This window comes from Gymnodraco acuticeps, unplaced genomic scaffold (assembly GCF_902827175.1).
Source record: "Gymnodraco acuticeps unplaced genomic scaffold, fGymAcu1.1, whole genome shotgun sequence".
In the NCBI taxonomy this organism is placed as follows: Eukaryota; Metazoa; Chordata; class Actinopteri; order Perciformes; family Bathydraconidae; genus Gymnodraco; species Gymnodraco acuticeps.
In genome coordinates, this window is record NW_022990526.1 from 597,333 (window position 1) to 618,737 (window position 21,405).

General features: G+C 40.1%; 1 protein-coding gene across 1 annotated transcript; it reads left to right on the forward strand.

Moving 5' to 3' along the window:
• The first annotated feature begins 17,696 nt into the window (after window positions 1-17,696).
• cdk5r2b (cyclin-dependent kinase 5, regulatory subunit 2b (p39)) lies at window positions 17,697-21,124 on the forward strand. The gene has a single exon (XM_034227268.1). It carries the CDS (start codon window positions 18,017-18,019, stop codon window positions 18,896-18,898), a length of 882 nt encoding a protein of 293 aa, XP_034083159.1. The 5' UTR covers window positions 17,697-18,016; the 3' UTR covers window positions 18,899-21,124.
• Window positions 21,125-21,405: the final 281 nt, after the last annotated feature.

Consider the following 21,405-nt stretch of genomic DNA (forward strand, 5'->3'; position numbering starts at 1 on the left):
ACAAAACCATCTAGAGTTATAATATTTATTCAGCTGAAAAAGTCAAAGCTCTACGAAAATGTAATTAAAAATATATTGCACATGGTTGGTATTTAACAACAACGGGTGTTATAGTCTGTGATATTGGTATTTATGGAAACATTTTACACCTTTCCTTCAAGTATTATACGTTTTAGTTACTTGTGGGGTACTTAACATGAATAATCACAATTACTATCCTTTTACTCTATCACATTTCAAAAGAGATAGGCTATTGTTATTTTAACTCCACCACAGTAATCCATCATCAGCTTTACTTTTTAGATAAAGAGTTAACTCACAATTTATCATAACTCAAAATACATATATTTGTATATACTACCAAGTGGTTTCATGTACAACCCACATAAGTATCATGCTAAATTAAGCTCTGTTGTTTGGATATCACTAGATCCTGTTACATCAGCGTAATATAAAAGTACATAACGATTTATGGCCCCGCCTCCCACGCTGTATCCAGTTCTTATTATACATCCATGCCCAAAACGTCTCTTTGGAGATTTTTCATTTTCCATTGTTTACTTCCTGGGTACTGTGACGTGTGAATACCCAGAGGCCACACCCTCTGCCAGCATTTTACGAAACAAAGCTTCACAAATCTTTCAGCGATTCATGCCCGATATGTACAGCGTAGGGCACTGAAGAACGATGCTGTTCCTACTTTGTTTGGACCAGCGGGAGATTCGGGTACACAACCTGTAAGTATTCATTGTTGTTTGTGTATTTATGATTTTTAAAACAAACAAGGTATCTACCACGACTGTTTAAATGGGTAAACGTTTTTCGGGCTGCTAAGTTGGGATCGTGGAGAAATGCTCTCCGCAGACCCATTCTCAAAGCGTTATAAACCTTTTTCTTACTCATTATCAAGCCACACTTATTGTTTTTACTTCGGCTGTGAGTGTTTGTGTGGGCTCAGGATGAGTTTCGCTTGTTCTCGCTGTATCGCCGACCCAGAAGCCTTTCCGCTCCTCGCAGCAGATCGCATCAACGAGCCTCGCAAATGTCCCGACCAATCAGAGCACACTGGGCTCACAGGGGGGGGGGGGGGGGCAGGAGCTCCAACAAGCCGTTTAGGACAGAGTGCATACCGGTGAATACACATACTTTACAGAGATGCTGTTTGAGAAACCAATGTGGGTTTGGAAAATTGCACAGTATAAATCTATTCTAGTAGACCTCAACAATGGAATTATGATCAGTAGAAATGGCCATGCTATGGGCCCTTTAATAAAGCTTTTTAAACGTTCTCAAACACGAACGATACATGTCTGCTCGACTGCAACAAGAAAAAAATGACAATGGCGAATTTCTGTTGTCTTAACCTGTGCGCTTTTCTGAAAGTAAATATAAACAGGAATAAAGAAAATGCTTATTCTGCTTGGGAATTCAAAAAGGAAGCTTTAAATATGAATAAAACATAATAGCCAATCAAGCTGTTATTATCAGTGAACCAAGTACCCTAAATAATCTTACATAATTACTTTTTGAAACAATAGTTATAAAGGTGTTCCTACTTTTTCAGCATAATAGTAAAATGATACATCACCATGCTTAATTTGTTTGTCTTAAAAAAGTAAGCATCTAAAGCTGAGATGTATTCTGGATTGTGTGACACATTAGGAGAGAGTACAAGTACAATGCTTTGAAAAGTAATACATCAGTTCAGGTTGAAATACATGAAAATGTAATATGTGTAAATCCAACAACCATTGCAAGTGTTGCCGCTGCTGCAATTGCACTGTGTCACCACCAGGAGGCAAGCCTTCCACGGGAAATTGAGACAGGAAGCATTCTGTTCTCCTTTGATGTATATCTTACATAATACAGAATATGCACCGAGCAGCTAAAATGTATGATGTTTTATTTTTTTCCTATCACCTCAGTCAGCAGAAAACTTCTATATCCAAGGCAATATTATCACGTAAATGTTGAGTTGTTATTGATGGGGAGAATTATGTATAAATGATCCCAAGTTAGAAAAATAGTATAGGGATTGTGTAGCATGTCAGAAAAGAGAAGATGAGGTGCTATAGTAAAAATAAATAAATATCTTATACTGACAGTGAGTAAAAATGGTGCAAGTGTTGTTTTTAAAGCTGCTCATATTAAAATTGAGGGAAAAGGTAGTAAATGATGACATGCATGTTGTCAGATGTGTTTATGTGAGTGGGTGTACTGTCATGTGTCTGGTTAATTTACACATCAGATGGTCTCTTCATCCTGACATGAATAATATGTGTGGACATCTGAAACAAACAAAAAACCCTCCACTTTAGCGAAAATAGTTATAATGTAATGTTATGTAGACACCTAGAATTCATAGTTTGTATAGTTCATATTGTATTGTTTGTTTGTATTTCCTTTTAGTTTCTCATTTATTATGCATGGTCCTTTTTTATATTTTCTTTGGGACCTATTTCTCTATATGTCCATAATTCATCGTTGTCAGATTTCGGTGACATGGTTGATTCATCTTCCTTTATCCATCCGCCTTTTTGTGTCTTCTATTGCACTGATCATTTTTAAACCCATGCCTCTTTTTCTATATTTGAACACAAGCCAATTATCAATGACTTCCCTTTACTGTCCCCCTCTATTCTTCACTTGTTACTTAAGCAAAAATGTGTCAGAAGGTTGGTTAAAATATTTGATGTTGTTTGACTCCTAAATCTAGCTGTCCTGCACTAGAAGATGAACGGTTGTATTCCACTCGGATGTTCTCACATTCTCACAATCTGCGAGGTGTGCTCTGGGAATTTACCACAGAGTTGCAGCTCGTATATCCCACTTTTCCATGTTGGATAAGTTGCAATGCCCCCCAATCCTTACATTTCTAAGTCAACAAGGAAGACAAAAACGTTGTTATAAAAACATGTGGAATTATTTATTTAACCCTGCTGTTGTCTTCGGGTCAAATCTGACCGATTTACTACTTTCATCAATCATAACTTTTTTGTTTTACATTCGATTGCATTAAAGAGCCTGTGACAGCATCCCAACAACTGTTGTGCAATGAAATATTGGGCTACTAGTAATCTCGAACCGTCAGTTTAAAAAAGAAAAAGCGATACCGTTCCGTTAAATATCAATAATTTCGAACATCGCGGGGAAATTCCTTCGACTCATTTTGAAGTTTTGGGGGAAGCCGGAAGTGACGTCAATGCGGGAACGCTTCACTGTGCGGCGAGAGAGCCAAACACGGACAAAGTGTGTTGTCATGCGTGTGTGTGAAATGGTGAATTACTGAGTTTAGGCACGTTAATAACGTTTTAATGAAGTTGACTACAGTATATTCATATTTGTCAGTGCTTTCATGTCAATTCGCCGAACATAAACATAAATGATCGTGGTGAAGATGATGATTACATTAGGATTAAAAATCGGTAGTGAGAGCTACTGAATTTCCTCCCGTAGGATGTGTAGGATGTAGGATGTGATATAAAAACAAATCGATTATTTTTGTAGTTGTAAACTCAAGTGGATGAAACTACATTTATTAGTGCTTTCATGTCAATTCGGCGAACATATGAATATGATACATTAAATGATCGTGAGGATCAGGGGCGTCGCCTGGACCTGGAAACATTCGGGGCTTAGCCCACAGTGGCGGCGCTACAGTCAAATGTTCTACTGCAAGACTCCCCACACGCACATACACAATTGCGCCATCTGGTGTCACAAACGTGTGCCTGCATTAGCTTTGTTACAGCAATGGATTGTAGGAGATTCTCATAGCACCTGAGGATCTCTTGAGGGTAAGGTGCCTGTATTATCTCGGTGGACAAAATGTATGTTTTTATTTTATAAGGACAATAACGTACTGTTGTGTTTGTTTAGTTTAATGTTAATTGTTTAATGCTCACAGTCACAGCAACATGTTTTTTAGTGTGATTGGCTATTTGTTTTATATGATTTATCAACGTGATCATCAATAGCTAATCTGAGCACCAGAACCCAGCTCACGTGTCCTTTTATGCTGTCCATTGAAATGCAGGTATGTGAGTTTTGTACACCAGTTTATTTATGTTTAATGTTTCACATTGATCCACATGATGCCTCGACTACAAAGTCTTCCATGTTTCTACGCTTCTTCCTCTGTGTCACAGTTTCGGGAATATCAAGATCATTGCACAGGGCCTTGGTCTTGTCATAGACCTCATGTGCTTTCTCGTTACTTTGGTAACTTTTCAGTGTGTTCTCAACTGCTGTGTTTTGTAATCTACTGCCTGCACCAAGTCAATTGTTTCTTTCTGCAGGTATTTGTGCAGGCCCTGAGTGGTTGAGAGCAGTGTCTGGAACATGACAGCATGTAGATGGTACGATGGTACTTTTCAAAGCGTGCTTTCCAGTCCCTTTGCTAGAGGGGCTGAAAGGCTCCCTAAAGTCTTGATCAAAGCAGGGAGGTTTTTGACATGCCCAGCGAACAAGTTGTTTGTCCCCTACCTCGAGCTGTTTCTGAAATGTTTGCAATCTCTGATAGTGGACAAGAGATGTGAAGAAAGAGTAGAGACACTCCAGGAGATCAACGCAGGTATGTGAGTTTTGTACACCAGTTTGTATAAGTTTAATGTTTCACATTGCTTGTGAAAAATATACTACCACTATACGATCACTGATGTTTTGTTGTTGACTGGACACTTATTTTGTAAAAGAGATAGCATGAGAGGATCTCTTAAGCAATGCAGCTCACGTGTCCTTTTTATATGCTGTCCATTGAAATGCAGGAAAGTAATCACCAGCTCTGAGTGATCTGTTGCCGAGGGGACACTACACCGGAGTTACATAAGCAGAGATAAAGTGCTATTTTGGGGGGAACTCACCTCCTCTGGGGTCCCCCAGGAAGAATTTTTTTAAATATTGAAGTTAAAAGCATCAATCTTGTGCACTTTGAGAGCAACATTAAGAGATATGGATACATCTCTCAACACCCATATGTAAAAATAAATCAAAGAATCAGAATCAGAAACGGGTTTATTATTTAAAAACACTTCATTTTCCAATTAAATCATAAACTATGTCAAATTATTAGAAGTTGTTAGTAATCAGATTAAACAGAAAAAAGGGATGGAAGGAGGAAATAATAATCCCTCATCACTTGCTGTTTGCGGTTGAAATGATCTCTTTTGCTGGCCAAACATGCTGGATGGAAAGCAGTGATGTCTCACTTGCCTTGGCCCTGTATCTGCAGTCCCTAAATCAGTCATGTTACCCATTGACTCTTGTCTGTTCTGGTGTTCCTGTTCATTGTTGTCTCCATTGTTGTTCTTGTCTGTTATATCTCCTTCTTGTGTGTCCCTTTCTCCTGTTCTCCTTTCTCCATCCTCTACTCTGTTTGGCTCATCTGTGATGACTGTGTAGGTAAACACAAACAAGTATGTATCAGTTTCCAGCTCTGTCAAATAAATGAATTTCAAGATACACACATTTGTCTTCATTAAAATGAGTGTCACCACACTGTCACAAAATGTAATACTAACCAATTGAAAATAGTTACATTTACATCTCTTGTAGATATCACTGTTAGAGTAGTTATCTGCCAATAGGACGACAGAATCATTCCCATACCAATGCAGTTTGAGTAATTCACTTAAAACTTTAATATAGTCATTTTCACTTAATACTCTAATATAGTCATTCTGCATTCAACACTAAGGAAAGCTGTACAATTTGACATGATAATGAGGAAAAAAGGCCTCCGACAATGCAGATCATTTTTTGATCATATCAATTTTAAGATGCGGGTCAAGGCTTAATATTTGGGAGCATAGTGTCCCTTGAAATATTTGTATAAAAGCTTGTTAGCTGGCTGTCCATCTCATAATGTTCACATAGAAACTAGCTGTCAATAGGAAATATAAATCAGAAGAATTATATTTTCATGCAAAATCTGTCACAAAAGAGGTTGCACATTTAAATGCAGGTGTTGTTATGGCAACGTCAGTGGCCAGACAGCCACATGTACTGCTGCAAATACGTTCAAACACGCTGTCGACACGTAAAGCAGTGGCAACTATGCCACCATTTCAGCTGACTTTTTCTCAGAAATACTGTCACATAACATCCATATATATATTTCAGTGCTAGGTTGATGCTTAGCTAAGCTAACTATGAAAACACTTTAACTGACAGGACTCAGGAATCAGGATCAACTGTGTACTACTGTAAGGTAGCTTCTAGCTTCATGTCGAACACAGACAGTAAGTCAACATTTCCCAGAGAGCTTTCTTTGAAATCACCAAGTAACGCTAAAAACACACATTTAGATTGTATGACAAAGTGTTTATTTAATATATCTGGCTAGCTATAGCTACTTGCTAACGGTTTAGCTTAACCGCGCGATTCAAAAGTAACGTCACTTAGCTATAATGTATGCTTTGCTTACATGTTCGCATAACTTGTAAGTTTACTGACAGGTACATACCTTGTTCACCTGGCTCAGGTGGTGGCTCTGGGGTTGTTGTGTGAGCCACCACTTGAGAATTGCCGTCTTTTTTATTAAAGAAATGTCTAATGTCCATCTTCAGAATCTCCGCGTCCGGGGCTGACAGTTTAAAGTTTAAACATTGTCACCTGTCAGCCAATAAACACGTGTATTTCCATGCAACTCTCTGATTGGTCTGGTGGCGTCATCTTGCCTCTGTGTTGCATTCACTGAACATGGGAAATTACATTTCTGCCGTCCGTCCTATAGGTAAAGTAGGTTAATGTATTATATTATTGAGGGAGAATTTGTCCGGGGCTAAAGAAAAAACATCCGGGGCTAAATCCCCGGATGCCTACCCCAGGCGACGCCCCTGGTGAGGATGATGATTAAAAATCGTTTGTTTGTGCCGGTCTGCATTTCCTGATGAGAAAACCACCCGATGTTTTGTAGTTGTAGTACACCAACATGGATTAAACGTGTGGTTTTTTCACCACAATGTTGGGGAAATTAATGGATAAAATGCACGGATTATTATTATTATTATTATTCCCACTCCGATCAGGACACCAGGTCCACCGTTTCCCCGCAGCGAGGCTCCCCCCGTTGACAGTTTAGTGGGCTGGGTGCAGTGGCGGACTGGCCATCGGGACGATTCCCGATGGGCCGGTACCGAAGTGGGCCGGTCGGATAAGTCACTAGCACATCCCCCATAGGCGGCGCGTGAGGTTCAGGTTTGGGAAGGCTAAATAACTTTTTTTACCTGATGCTGCCCGGCTCCGGCGTCTATAAAAAAGAGATCAACTCAGTGTGCGGAGTTTAAATCTCTCAAGTCATATTACAGGATAAAGGAAATACAGTTTAAACTGCCGTATGCAGAGAAGACGCCGACGTGTCGCAATTATCATTCATATCACATCATCAATCAGATCATCGATCATATAATGTATCATATATTTCCTTATCTGAGTCAGCTTCTCCAGCCGTATCTGGCCGTGCAACACTTACAGTGGCACATACTGTATGCAGAAGAGAAGTATTATTTTAAGCAACACATTATGTTGACGAAACACTCGAGTCAAATGTAATTAAAGTCAGATCCACTCGTGTCTTAGACGTGAACGCGCTCTCAGCTGGAGAGAGAAACCCTGGCTTGATTTACCGAGTTGATAACCAGCGTCGTAGGACCGCTTAGCGAGATCTCGTTTGTTTGTTAGTTTGTTGTTGTTGGTTTGTTTGTTACTCAAACATATCCAGGGTCTGTTGAACTGGCTTCGTAGTACAGAGCACAGGTGGCTAGCAGCGCTAATGTCAAAGACACAGACATTGCATTATATTTGTATTTTACCAGGATGCAGTGCAGGGGCGTCACCTGGACCTGGAAACATTCGGGGCTTAGCCCACAGTGGCGGCGCTACAGTCAAATTTTCTACACGCACATACACAATTGCGCCATCTGGTGTCACAAACGTGTGCCTGCATTAGCTTTGTTACGGCAATGGATTGTGGGAGATTCTCATAACACGTTAGGATCTCATGAGGGTAAGGTGCCTGTATTATCTCGGGGGACAAAATGTATGTTTTTATTTTATAAGGACAATAACGTACTGTTGTGTTTGTTTAGTTTAATGTTAATTGTTTAATGCTCACAGTCACAGCAACATGTTTTTAGTGTGATTGGCTATTTGTTTTATATGATTTATCAACGTGATCATCAATAGCTAATCTGAGCACCAGAACCCAGCTCACGTGTCCTTTTATGCTGTCCATTGAAATGCAGGTATGTGAGTTTTGTACACCAGTGTATTTATGTTTAATGTTTCACATTGCCTCCACATGATGCCTCGACTACAAAGTCTTCCATGTTTCTACGCTTCTTCCTCTGTGTCACAGTTTCGGGAATATCACGATCATTGCACAGGGCCTTGGTCTCGTCATAGACCTCATGTGCTTTCTCGTTACTTCGGTAACTTTTCAGTGTGTTCTCAACTGCTGTTTTGTAATCTACTGCCTGCACCAAGTCAAGTGTTTCTTTCTGCAGGTATTTGTGCAGGCCCTGAGTGGTTGAGAGCAGTGTCTGGAACATGACCGCATGTAGATGGTACTGAATTTTCAAAGCTTGCTTTCCAGTCCCTTTGCTAGAGGGGCTGAAAGGCTCCCTAAAGTCTTGATCAAAGCAGGGAGGTTTTTGACATGCCCAGCGAACAAGTTGTTTGTCCCCTACCTCTAGCTGTTTCTGAAATGTTTGCAATCTCTGATGGCTGGAAAGAGATCTGAGAAGAAAGAGGTAGAGACACTCCAGGAGACCAACGCAGGTATGTGAGTTTTGTACACCAGTTTGTATAAGTTTAATGTTTCACATTGCTTGTGAAAAATATACTACCACTATACGATCACTGATGTTTTGTTGTTGACTGGACACTTATTTTGTAAAAGAGATAGCATGTGAGGATCTCTTAAGCAATGCAGCTCACGTGTCCTTTTTATTCCATTGAAATGCAGGAAAGTAATCAGCTCTGAGTGATCTGTTGCCGAGGGGACACTACACCGGAGTTACATAAGCAGAGATAAAGTGCTATTTTGGGGGGAACTCACCTCCTCTGGGGTCCCCCAGGAAGACTTTTTTTAAATATTGAAGTTATAAAAGCATCAATCTTGTGCACTTTGAGAGCAACATTAAGAGATATGGATACATCTCTCAACACCCATCAAAAGAAATCAAAGAATCAGAATCAGAAAACGGGTTATTATTTAAAAACACTTCATTTTCTAATTAAATCATAAACTATGTCAAATGATTAGAAGTAGTTAGTAATCAGATTAAACAGAAAAAGGGATGGAAGGAGGAATAATAATCCCTCATCTCTTGCTGTTTGCGGTTGAAAATGATCTCTTTTGCTGGCCAAACATGCTGGATGGAAAGCAGTGGTGTCTCACTTGCCTTGGCCCTGTATCTGCAGTCCCTAAATCAGTCATGTTACCATTGACTCTTGTCTGTTCTGGTGTTCCTGTTCATTGTTGTCTCCATTGTCGTTCTTGTCTGTTGTTTCTCCTTCTTGTGTGTCCCTTTCTCCTGTTCTCCTTCTTCATCCTCTGTTTGGCTCATCTGTGATGACTGTGGGTAAACACAAACAAGTATGTATCAGTTTTCCAGCTCTGTCAAATAAATGAATTTCAAGATACACACATTTGTCTTCATTAAAATGAGTGTCACCACACTGTCACAAATGTAATACTAACCAATTGAAAATAGTTAAATTTACATCTCTTGTCACTGTTAGAGTAGTTATCTGCCAATAGGACATAATCATTCCTATACAAATGCAGTTTGAGTAATTCACTTAATATATTTACTTAAACTTAATTTAGTCATTTTCACTTAATACTCTAATATAGTCATCTTTCTGCATTCAACACTAAGGAAAGCTGTACAATTTGACATGATAATGAGGAAAAAAGGCCTCCGACAATGCAGATCATTTTTTGATCATATCAATTTTAAGATGCGGGTCAAGGCTTAATATTTGGGAGCATAGTGTCCCTTGCCCCCTTTCAGGAGCCCCACTGGATTGGCTTTGATCTGAAATATTTGTATAAAAAGCTTGTTAGCTGGCTGTCCATCTCATAATGTTCACATAGAAACTAGCTGTCAATAGGAAATATAAATCAGAAGAATTATATTTTCATGCAAAATCTGTCACAAAAAGAGGTTGCACATTTAAATGCAGGTGTTGTTATGGCAACGTCAGTGGCCAGACAGCCACATTTACTGCTGCAAATACGTTCAAACATGCTGTCGACACGTAAAGCAGTGGCAACTATGCCACCATTTCAGATTACTTTTTCTCAGAAATACTGTCACATAACATCCATATATATATATTTCAATGCTAGGTTGATGTTTAGCTAAGCTAACTATGAAACACTTTAACTGACAGGACTCAGGAATCAGGATCAACGGTGTACTACTGTAAGGTAGCTTCTAGCTTCATGTCGAACACAGACAGTAAGTCAACATTTCCCAGAGAGCTTTCTTTGAAATCACCAAGTAACGCTAAAAAACACAACATTTAGATTGTATGACAAAGTGTTTATTTAATATATCTGGCTAGCTATAGCTACTTGCTAACGGTTTAGCTTACCCGCGCGATTCAAAGTAACGTCAACGTAGCTATAATGTATGCTTTGCTTACATGTTCGCATAACTTGTAAGTTTACTGACAGGTACATACCTTGTTCACCTGAATCAGGTGGTGGCTCTGGGGTTGTTGTGTGAGCCACCACCTGAGAATTGCCGTCTTTTTTATTAAAGAAATGTCTAATGTCCATCTTCAGAATCTCCGCGTCCGGGGCTGACAGTTTAAAGTTGAAACATTGTCACAGAGGAGAGGTACGTACCTGTCAGCCAATAAAACACGTTTATTTCCATGCAACTCTCTGATTGGTCTGGTGGCGTCGTCTTGCCTCTGTGTTGCATTCACTGAACATGGGAAATTACAATTCTACCGTCCGTCCTATAGGTAAAGTAGGTTAATGTATTATATTATTGAGGGAGAATTTGTCCGGGGCTAAAGAAAAAACAATCCGGGGCTAAATCCCCGGGATGCCTACCCCAGGCGACGCCCCTGATGCAGTGACACAAATATTTACATATTTACATTTACTATCTACAGCACCCGCCGCCCCTGACATCCCCCCACTCCCCCTGTTGACAATTTACTAGCGGTACCGAAGTGGGCCGGTCGAGAGTCCCGGGATGATTTTTAGTCCCACTGGCTACATGACCGTATGATCGCCCATATTGACGCACCTAATTCCTAAACTTCTAACAGATACAACATAAACCGATCCTTCAGCCTCATATGAGCTCTCAGACACGTTCAAAATTAAACTGTCATCGCTGTCTGAGCTTGCTGCTGTGTGCGCCATCGTGCGTTTACATGCAGATGCTGGGATCCTGAACGGTGCAGCTGGAGCGCTGTGCCCGCAATGACGTCACACATAATTTGGCGGGACTTGAAGAATCCCCGAGAAGATCCAGAAAATTGTCAACATTGAAGGGCAGATTAATGGTTATCAAAGTACAAATATCCAAAATCAGTTCAGTAACGGTTTTCAAGGGGACAATATTTACTCAAATTGATGGGTTTGGATGATGGGGGAAACTCGTGTCACAGGCTCTTTAAAGCTTTATGATATCCTTCACAGTAGACATTTGAACATATACAATTGCTGATCACCACTTTCATTGTATTTTGGATGATTTAGTCAACTTTGTAACACCCATGGTGTTCCCGGTAAAAAATGACCGCCATAAAGAAAAGGAAGTAGTTACCATCCGGATCAGATAAAACACACACACGAACACCCACCCACACACACACACACACACACACACACACACACACACACACACACACACACACACACACACACACACATACCATGTATACATCACTTCAGGGGACATTACATTGACTTACATGCATTTCCTGGAGACTTATCCTAAACTTAACCATAAACCAATACATGCCTAACCCTGACCCTTACCCTTACCCTTACCCTAACCTAACCAAGTATTCACCCTAAAATGAATGATTCCCCTCATGGGGACCTCCAATTTGTCCCCATTAAGGGAGGCGAGTCCCCACCGTGACTGTAAACAGATTTAGGTCCCCACAAGTATAGTAATGCTAGGCCACACACACACACACACACACACACACACACCACACACACACACACACACACACACACACACACACACACACACACACCACACACACACACACACACACACAAACACCCCCACACACATACTCTAGATGTGTCCCCCCCTTATGTGCCCAATCCCCCCATGTGAATCACACCTGGCACACACAAACACACACAGACACACACACACACAGAACAATTTGACACATTTCCCGCTCTTATGTGCCCATCCCCTCACATGGAATACACCTGGCACAGGAAATACATGTTCAGTGTCTATTCTTTGTATATTTACTGCAGTTTTTCATGTATACCAGTAGTCTGATACAATATTTACAGTTTTATAGGGTGTTTGGTGATGATTAATGGTTTTTGTGTTAATGTAATAGCAGTTAAAACAGGACCGGTCAAATTTGACCACGAACACCAAAGTAAGGGGGGGAAACGAAGGCAACAGGAGGGTTAATTAACCAAATAAGCAGCATTTTTTTTAATGAACATCTTATTTTGCCTCAATGAGCAGAATGACTAGCAACTAACCCTGTTTTAGACAGATACATTGAAAACCTTTTACTTTTTGAGGATTATGGGTTTCGAGGTAGTATCCTTGGGTTACATTCTTTTAATTCAACATTTATTTATTATGTGGACAATTATGTATGATTGATAGCACATTTTTTATCAGGTGAGAAATGTCTTTAGAAGTCCACACCAGGATAAATCAATGTTTCTGGCCAAATAAGCTACATTTTTGGAAAGCACAATTCTTCAGCCACTGGATAGAGCTCTAGTTCGAGGGCATTTTGATTAAGCTTTCCTCTCCTGGTACACCAGATTAAGATGATGTTTCATTCATCATCAAATTAATCCAGTCAATCAATAGAGTGGCGAAGTCACGCCCATCTACTTCCGCCCCATGAGACCTTATTTCGGAAAGATTATGTATTGAAGTCAATGGAGAGAGAAAACGTATCTTTCGATCCCGTTTGAATTGTGCCATGAATTGTTCGTCAATCTTAAAAAATTATTTCCATGTCAAAAAAGTCACAGTTTGTCTTAAAACTGTTGAAAACTATGAAAAATACGCAACTAGAAAGACTATAAATTCCCGAGTCGCGTACATTAACGTTACACATTACACTCGTGTTACTCACTGAAACCTTGTATAGCCGGTCCCGCATGCTGGCTCTTACGGAACCGACTAACTCCCCTTCTGTGTATGTATAGTTCTCAACATGCACAGACTTGTAGTGATTTTCACCTCTTTTAATACTTTTCACTTCATTCTGAAAGAAAGAGGTGGAATGTGCTAACGTGACAGCCATCTTGGTGTTGGTGACGTATGCAAGACCAGAGATGTAGTTCATTGAGCGCTTCACACAAAAAAATGTGTTACTTCACAGTTTTACGACACATTTTTTTTTTTTTTACTTGCAAAATCATCTTTTAAATTGACAAACATCATGTGTAATTCGTGGCACAATTCAAACGGGATCGAAAGATAATCTTTCTCTCTCCATTGACTTCAATACATAATTTTTCCGAAATAAGGTCCCATGGGGGTCCCCGGAAAGGGAGGGACTTCGCCACTCTATACATTTTTAGCAAGAAATGGCCTTGCTCAAAACCATATTTATTATTTATTGACTCTTTACGTGCCTGGATGTTCCCTTAGATCGTAGGATTCAGCTCAGCTGGTCGTTCCTAAAAGCTGTTTTGTGACAACAGTGCATCGGGACTCCAGCCAGAGCGTAAGACTGTTCATTGAGATCAGACACGTCACATATAAAGCTTGAACAGCTTAAACTCTCTGGCCGAGGTTCCCGTCACTATAAAGTCTGTTCTATTTTGGATAAAGTTCCCTTTCAAAGCACGTAGACAGTCTGCGTATGGAGCATCACAGGTGGATCACACTGGCAGAAATTAAATCTGGATCCCCATCAGCCATCATCTGACTACAATGTCTCCAAACTGTATTCTGGTGTCTAAAGTTGCTAAACAAACTGTTAAAACCCCTATATTACCTTTTGTCTGAAATGACTCAATAACATGGCCACTTTCATAAAGAACAAATAAATACATGTATGTATATGTGTTTTAATATAAGTTGAGTAAAACCTCAAGCGTATCCTTACATAAACCATGGATCATATGGGCCATTTATAAGCAATAGACATACATTTTAGAATAGGTGACATCTTTTAAATCACTTCTTAAAACTCACCTTTTAAATAAAGCTTTAACTCTGTTTTACTCGACATCCATGTATTAGTTGTTTTACTTTTCTTTTGTTTTATTACTGCTGCTATTGTTGAAATGCTGTATATTTTATTGGGTGGGTTTGGGGAATTTTAACCGCAAGCTTTGTTGACGCCTGAACGGCCTGTTCTTAATCCAAAAACAGAATTATATTGAAAGATATTGGAATAAGATTACTCTTTTGGAAAAAAAGCTCCTAGTACATACTAATGTTGCTTTGTCTCTGCTTTGACAGGAAATAGTTATCTTAACCCTTAGATGCATAAGTGGGTCTTTTTTGACCCAGTGAGGTGGTTTTCTTGAAGTATCTTTGTAATTACATTGGTATTATCATTTCATATTCCAGCTATTCCTCAAAAACATGTTTTGTATATCATGCCATTCAAATTTTAAATTTACATTTTAAGAAATTGTAGTTTTTGTTTTACCACCCCAAGCTTCCATAAGTGGGTCAAAAATGACCCACATGCATTTTCTATGGAATCCTATGGGAACCTTTGATTCGTATCACCTGTGGCTGTCAGGAATACATTCACTGTGGACCACAAGTGACGCTTCTCAGGAAGATTATTTTACACAGCAAGATCTGATACCTGCTGTATAATAATAATACATTATATTTGTATAGGGGTTTTCAAGGACTCAAAATCACTTTATAATATAAGGGAAGGTTAGGGTGGGGGGTATAGGACTATCAAACTTGATCAACCGGCATGGATTGATGGAGGGGGGGCTAAAACGTTTTGTTTTAAAGAACACACGGAGGCCTTTCAACTTCCCATGACCTTACCAAGTGTTCACACACCCCCTCATCACACAAACTTATGATGGTAACTTAATGATATACTGTTGAGCCAGAAAAGCTTGATGTTTCCTGTCTAATACATTGAGATTATTCCTTCCTGTAACATCCTGTTGGATTTTGTTTGATTTGTGATGAAAGACTTTCTTTTATTCACCACCTGCTTCATGCTGTGTTGGATCAAACATTGGCGTGATCAAACGAGTTTGTCGGAAATAGGATGCACTTTACAATTTGGGGATATTACTAAACTTATAGTTCCATAAGAGTGTCTGTGTGTCAAACACAGTGTCTTGAACAAGTTCCTTTTTTTGTTCCCTGTTCCACAATAAGTTCCTGCTTTCCTCACTTCCATCTGTCTTTAACAAGTTCCTGTTTTACTATATTAGTTATGGACAGTTTCTGTTCCTCTGGAAAGGCGTAGCTTATCTCTCTTTCCAGCCCAGCAACAGTGACAGGTGATGAAGTGTTGTTGAACTGTCAAGATCCTATAAAACGTACACACACACTTGCCTCTGTGTGCACTCTTGCAGAATACTCTGTACTCTGTGAGACTTGTACCTTTGAAGCGCTTTGAATAAAGAACCAGAAAGACAACTCTGTTTGGTTCACCAGTTTATTGATTGATCATTCTAATTGTATATCTCCACAGTATTGACTAGGTCAGGAAAAAAATAAATGAAAGGAAAGCTATAAAAAGATATCTGATATATTTCCTATGTCCCTCCACATACCTAAAAACAATGCAGCTGGAAAAACACTCAGGATGAATGTATTGAACAAATCAGCCATATGGCCTTGAGATTTCAAAACATATGAAATGCACAGCAAATATGTATACGGTGTGCAATTCAATAAATTGCAATATGGGACGAGTAAGAAGAATGACATTGAAAAATGACATCAATGGCGGTATTTACAGATATCTATGACGCAGTCCTTTACTTTTGGCATTTAGCGGATGCTCAACTCTCATTCTGAGGACTCCATGGATTTTCAGTATTAGTGTCAATTCTAACTTCAAGCTGAATGGAATGTTCGGACAGTCGTCATTTTAATTTAGTGGAGGAGACTCAGGATAATCGGATCAACCAAGGAGTTTCCCAGGACGTACATGTGATGCTAGGTGTAGGATTAAAAATGTGGCCTATACAGCAAACTATAAGTGATGCTTTGATGAGTATTTAAGGCAAAATAATAGTAAACTTTTAAAGACAAGTCATGGCCAAGGAGGATTTTTAGACTTAAAAGAGCTGATCTGACGTCTCTTTGGTAATATTCGTTTTTTGAAGCTATGAAATCAAAGCTAAATAAGTCAAAATAATGGACAATTGACATCAAGCTATTAGTTTAAGCTCGTAGTTTAGTTCTCCCAGAGCTGGCACAAACACCTTGTACAGATGTATTTCCTCTTCAGGGATCAATCCTGCGTGAACGTCAGGGAAAGACTGTTGATGCGGTTTAAAAAACAGTTTGGTCATTCTTGTTTGACACAACAATGATACCTTAAAGACCTGTCTAAAGATTTGTTGTCATTAGCCTATCAATTCACATTATGATTCGGCCATATGTATATGGTAGTGCACAAACAAAGTGTTAAATCAACAAAACAATGCATGCTGTATAGACAAGGAATCTTGCAGATTGATTTAATCATGGTCACCAGAAACCATCACCATATTGATCAGTTATAATAATGTAGAGAGAGTGAATGCATTTGTTGTATTTCATTTTTTTGTTTGTGCAATATGTGTTATGGTTTTATCAATAGTTCTGTTCTTCTATTAATATTCGTATCTCCTAATTATCTAAGTGTTCTTAAAAGATGATTCCTGTGCTTTAGGTGATCTCTTTGCAAGGCACTTTGATCATCATCTGCAGGGTTTGAATATGCTCTATAAATAAACTTGGCAATGTTTGTTTTACAGGGTAATTGTAAGGTTGAGGATATTAATGTGCATTCATTCTTTATAGGGACACATTACTGTGTAAACAAAACAAGCTGAAGAGCAATGTATTTAATCATGGGCTTTCACGCATGGTCAATGATACCATAGAGGTAAAAGGTGGCATTAAACCTGTTTACTATAAGGTCTCATATATTGTCCCTTTTTGCTGCAGTGCATCTTCAAGGATGACTGTGATTTTAACCTTCCTTAGCAGGGAAGGTTCATCATGGGCAGTATGATTCCATATATACACATATTTAGCAAACAAACAAAAAAGAAGCATTACGGGTGTCCTATACCAATTCACCACCATGACTGCTGATAATATTAGACCACAGGAAAACAGTCTGATTTAAAAATAGCACTCATTTTCCACTCTCGGCTAAAGCAACCAGAATAGTGTGTTTTACCTGCAGGCTATTAAGCTATCGATGATAGCCTAGTACTTAAATAAACAACGCCCTTGTGATTGGGTCATTGATCTGCCTTCTCATTGGCTGCCTTGACTGTCAGTCAGAGGCTGCACTTGCTGGTTCGTTTAAACCGAGGATTTAGCGCAGGTCGACTAATCCCTGTTTATGCACCAGCCACAGGATTGTGTCGCAGCGCGTGCGGGGCTGACGGAGCATCTGTCGGAATATTCCTATACCCACCTCCATCTTTCTACCCCGCTGCCGCCCAGGATCCACCACCCGTATAGCAACTAGACGTGTAAATGGAGTTTCAATCGTTGTCGTGACTGTCCTCCACCGTCTTTCACCCTGCAGAAGACTGCGTTGAAGTTGCAGCAGCGACCACCGCACCGCGGCTCCCTCTCCTGTTGCAGACATGGGCACCATCCTCTCCATATCTCCTGCCACGAAGAAGGCGTCTATTATGGACGCCGAGCTCGCGGCAGGGGATGGACAGAAAAACGACAAGAGCCTCAAGCGCCACTCGATGTTCGTCTCCCTGTCCTGGAGGAAGCTGGTGTCCAATTCGGGCAAGAAGAGTGCCAAGAAAGTGACCCCGAACCCGCTGCCAGCCCCGGCAAACCAAGTGGCGCAGCTCAACAGCGAAAACATCAGGAAGACGCACAAAACAGACGAGAAGAAACCCAAAGTGCCCATCCCGGTACCAGTACCCACTGTGCCCACGCAAAATAAAGATGCCCTGGTCCAAAATGGAAAGCTTTCCACGGCGCAGAAGCAGCCCAGCAGCCTGTCTCTAGTGTCCCCCAGGCGGATCGTCATCCAGGCTTCCACCGGGGAGCTGTTGCGCTGTTTGGGGGACTTCATGTGCCGCAGGTGTTTCAAACTGAAGGAGCTAAAGAGTTCAGATGTGATCCTATGGTTCCGCAACATCGATCGGACTCTCTTGCTGCAGGGCTGGCAGGATCAAGGCTTCATCACGCCGGCCAACGTGGTGTTCGTGTACCTGCTGTGCGAGGACACGATAGAGGACAGCGTGGACACCGCGGCCGAGCTGCAGGGAACCTTTCAGACTTGCCTCTACCTGTCCTACTCCTACATGGGCAACGAGATCTCCTACCCGCTCAAGCCCTTCATGATCGAGGCCAACAAGGATGTGTTCTGGGAGACGGCGCTGCGGATCATCGACAGGCTCAGTGCCAAAATGCTGCAGCTCAATTCAGACCCGCACTTTTTCACCGAGGTCTTCCAGGACCTGAAAAACCAACGAGATACGACCGAGGCAAACCTGGATCGCTGACATGGAAACAAGACACTGGTGTTTTTTTTGTTTTTTTGAAAGAATAAAAAAGATGATTGTTTGGCACATAACGATGAATGTAAAAGGCCAACGTGGAAGGCTTCTCACGTCTGGGCTGAATATAATGATAGGCTGCAGGGTAGGAGATTTCATAAAATGCATGCCACAATGGTAACATCATCATATGTTTTGTCTTGTCCCTTTTGGGTGACGCAGGGATTGACATTGTGACACTCAAATCCGTCTTTCATTCATGATTAGCCTACATGATGGGTAAGTCAGCGCGCGGATGGTGCAGTGTGGGCTGGTGCAGGTTCAAGACCAGAATAGATGTGTTTGTGAGAGGTGGAGGCGGAGCTGTCCTAGGTGCTGACCTGTACAGCCATTTCTCCTCTGCTCCGTGCTATTTGAGTCCCCTAGCTCGCCACAACAGAGCCAATGCGTGGCTTAAGAGGACAAGAGTCAGTACACTTTCAGCACATAAGCCTAAGCCTTGTGAGTGCAGGTACACAGCATAATGTTTTTTTTTTAGATTCTCTGTAAGCGGATGGACATGCAACAGATAACAGAAGCATGTTTCTGCAAGTGGACACAATAGGCTAATTATGTGAATAATTACTATTTATTTTATTGTAGAATAGACTGCTCGATAAATCATATGGTCTACAAAACGTCAGAAAATAGAGGAAAATCTCCATCCCAGTTTCTCAAAAGCCAAAGTTTGTCTTTAAATCTTCTTGTTGTCAGTCCAAACCCAAATATATTAACACAGAATCCATAGAGTAAAATCATTAATATACAATTATATATTTTAGGATAAATCTGCATGCTTTAATCAGCTAAATTGTTCTCAGAATTTCACAAAATAATTAAGGATTCCTACAGATATTGAAAGTATTTTATTGAAATCAACAGAAATATTTAACAGACTGTGAAGTTTCAGAAGCTTTATAATACAAATTTGAGAATTGCAAGATATCTCCGTACCTGACAGGATTCTTTGCAGGAGAAATGACTATCGTTTAATGGATTACAAATTGGTTGCCGGTTATCTTTTTGTCAATGGACTAATGGATGAGTCAACCAATCGTTGCCTCTCTAAATGAGACGCTATGGGAAATAGAGGTGAAAAGCCTCATGCTGTGTATCTTCATATCTGATTGCTCTTGATGTGGGATTTAATCCACCAATGCATTCATGTACACAACATTATTTTGAGATAATATAACTTGTTTTCCTGAGACTGTTGGGATCCACCTGTACGTAAGCTATTGGCTCAAGTTGAATATGAGGTTCAGAAATGTGCAATCAGTGATGGGAGAATCTTCCATTTTGAATGTGATAGAAATGAAAACACACTTAATGGGCCCATAGACGGCCATACAGCAAGATTATCAACCGAATGCCTCTGTTGTGCAACGCAGGGCTAGATAGAGACTCAATGGAATGTACAGTTTTTCAATAGATTTTTTTTTTCTTCTATCTTATACGTGCCAACTATGAAATGCTCTTGGCCTGAAACTATGTGGTTTACATACATTTTACCTGTATTTAATTTGCCTGTTTTTATAGGTGGCTGTATATGTTGTTGTCCAAGCATAACAAAAAATGGTCAATCTGTTTTGCCCTGCTCTGTACATTTTCTAAGGGCATCAATTCAGGAATTATGTTTTTTTTTTCAATCATGTAAATATTGAATGTTAAGGTCTCATTGTTATTAAGTGATATCGTTTTGCACACATCATTGCAGTTCCTATAAGCTAAACGTGATTCGACTCCAGCTCTGGAACCCAGCTTATAGGGCAACATGGACAGTTATTATTCTGTGTTATGCTAAGTAACCATTGTGATGTTGTGTTGTGTACTCATTGCTTGGAAAGTGAAATATAAATGCTGCTATTTTTTGCACAGCTCTGAACAAATCTTCGATGTTTTACACAGTGGTATTTGCATAATGGTCGTGTACCAGTGTTTCCTGTCAGGCCACTGGAGTGTTTGCCATTACGTTACGTCAGTGTTACTAAAGTCTATGACGATCATCTGTGAATTAGATCTTTTGTACAGTTCATTTTTCCTATGTGTCAGCTTTGGAAGGTGATATTTAGTAAGTGTGTGTTGTCTGTGGTTGCGCCACAGTTGCATTCACTACTCTACATGTTAATACAAAGGTCAATGCAGTACTTGTTTATGGTGACCATGATGAAATAAATCCAAACTTCTGTAGGATCTGGTTTCTCTGGCATTGTTTTTGTTGATTGAACACTATACATTTTATTACATAAGCGCATATATGGCAAATTGTTCCTACAAATGATGCACTTTTCTCAAGTAGCAATTCACTTAGACAGCCTCTTATCCACTCACAACACCCACTAATCAGTTGATTTGGCAGTGGAACTCTTGAGATGTGATTATGCAATAAAGTCCATGACGAATGCGCACACTGGGATGATGCTAAAGGTTGCCATGGGACTGAAGCTCGGGAGACTTCATAGGTTGCCATGAAA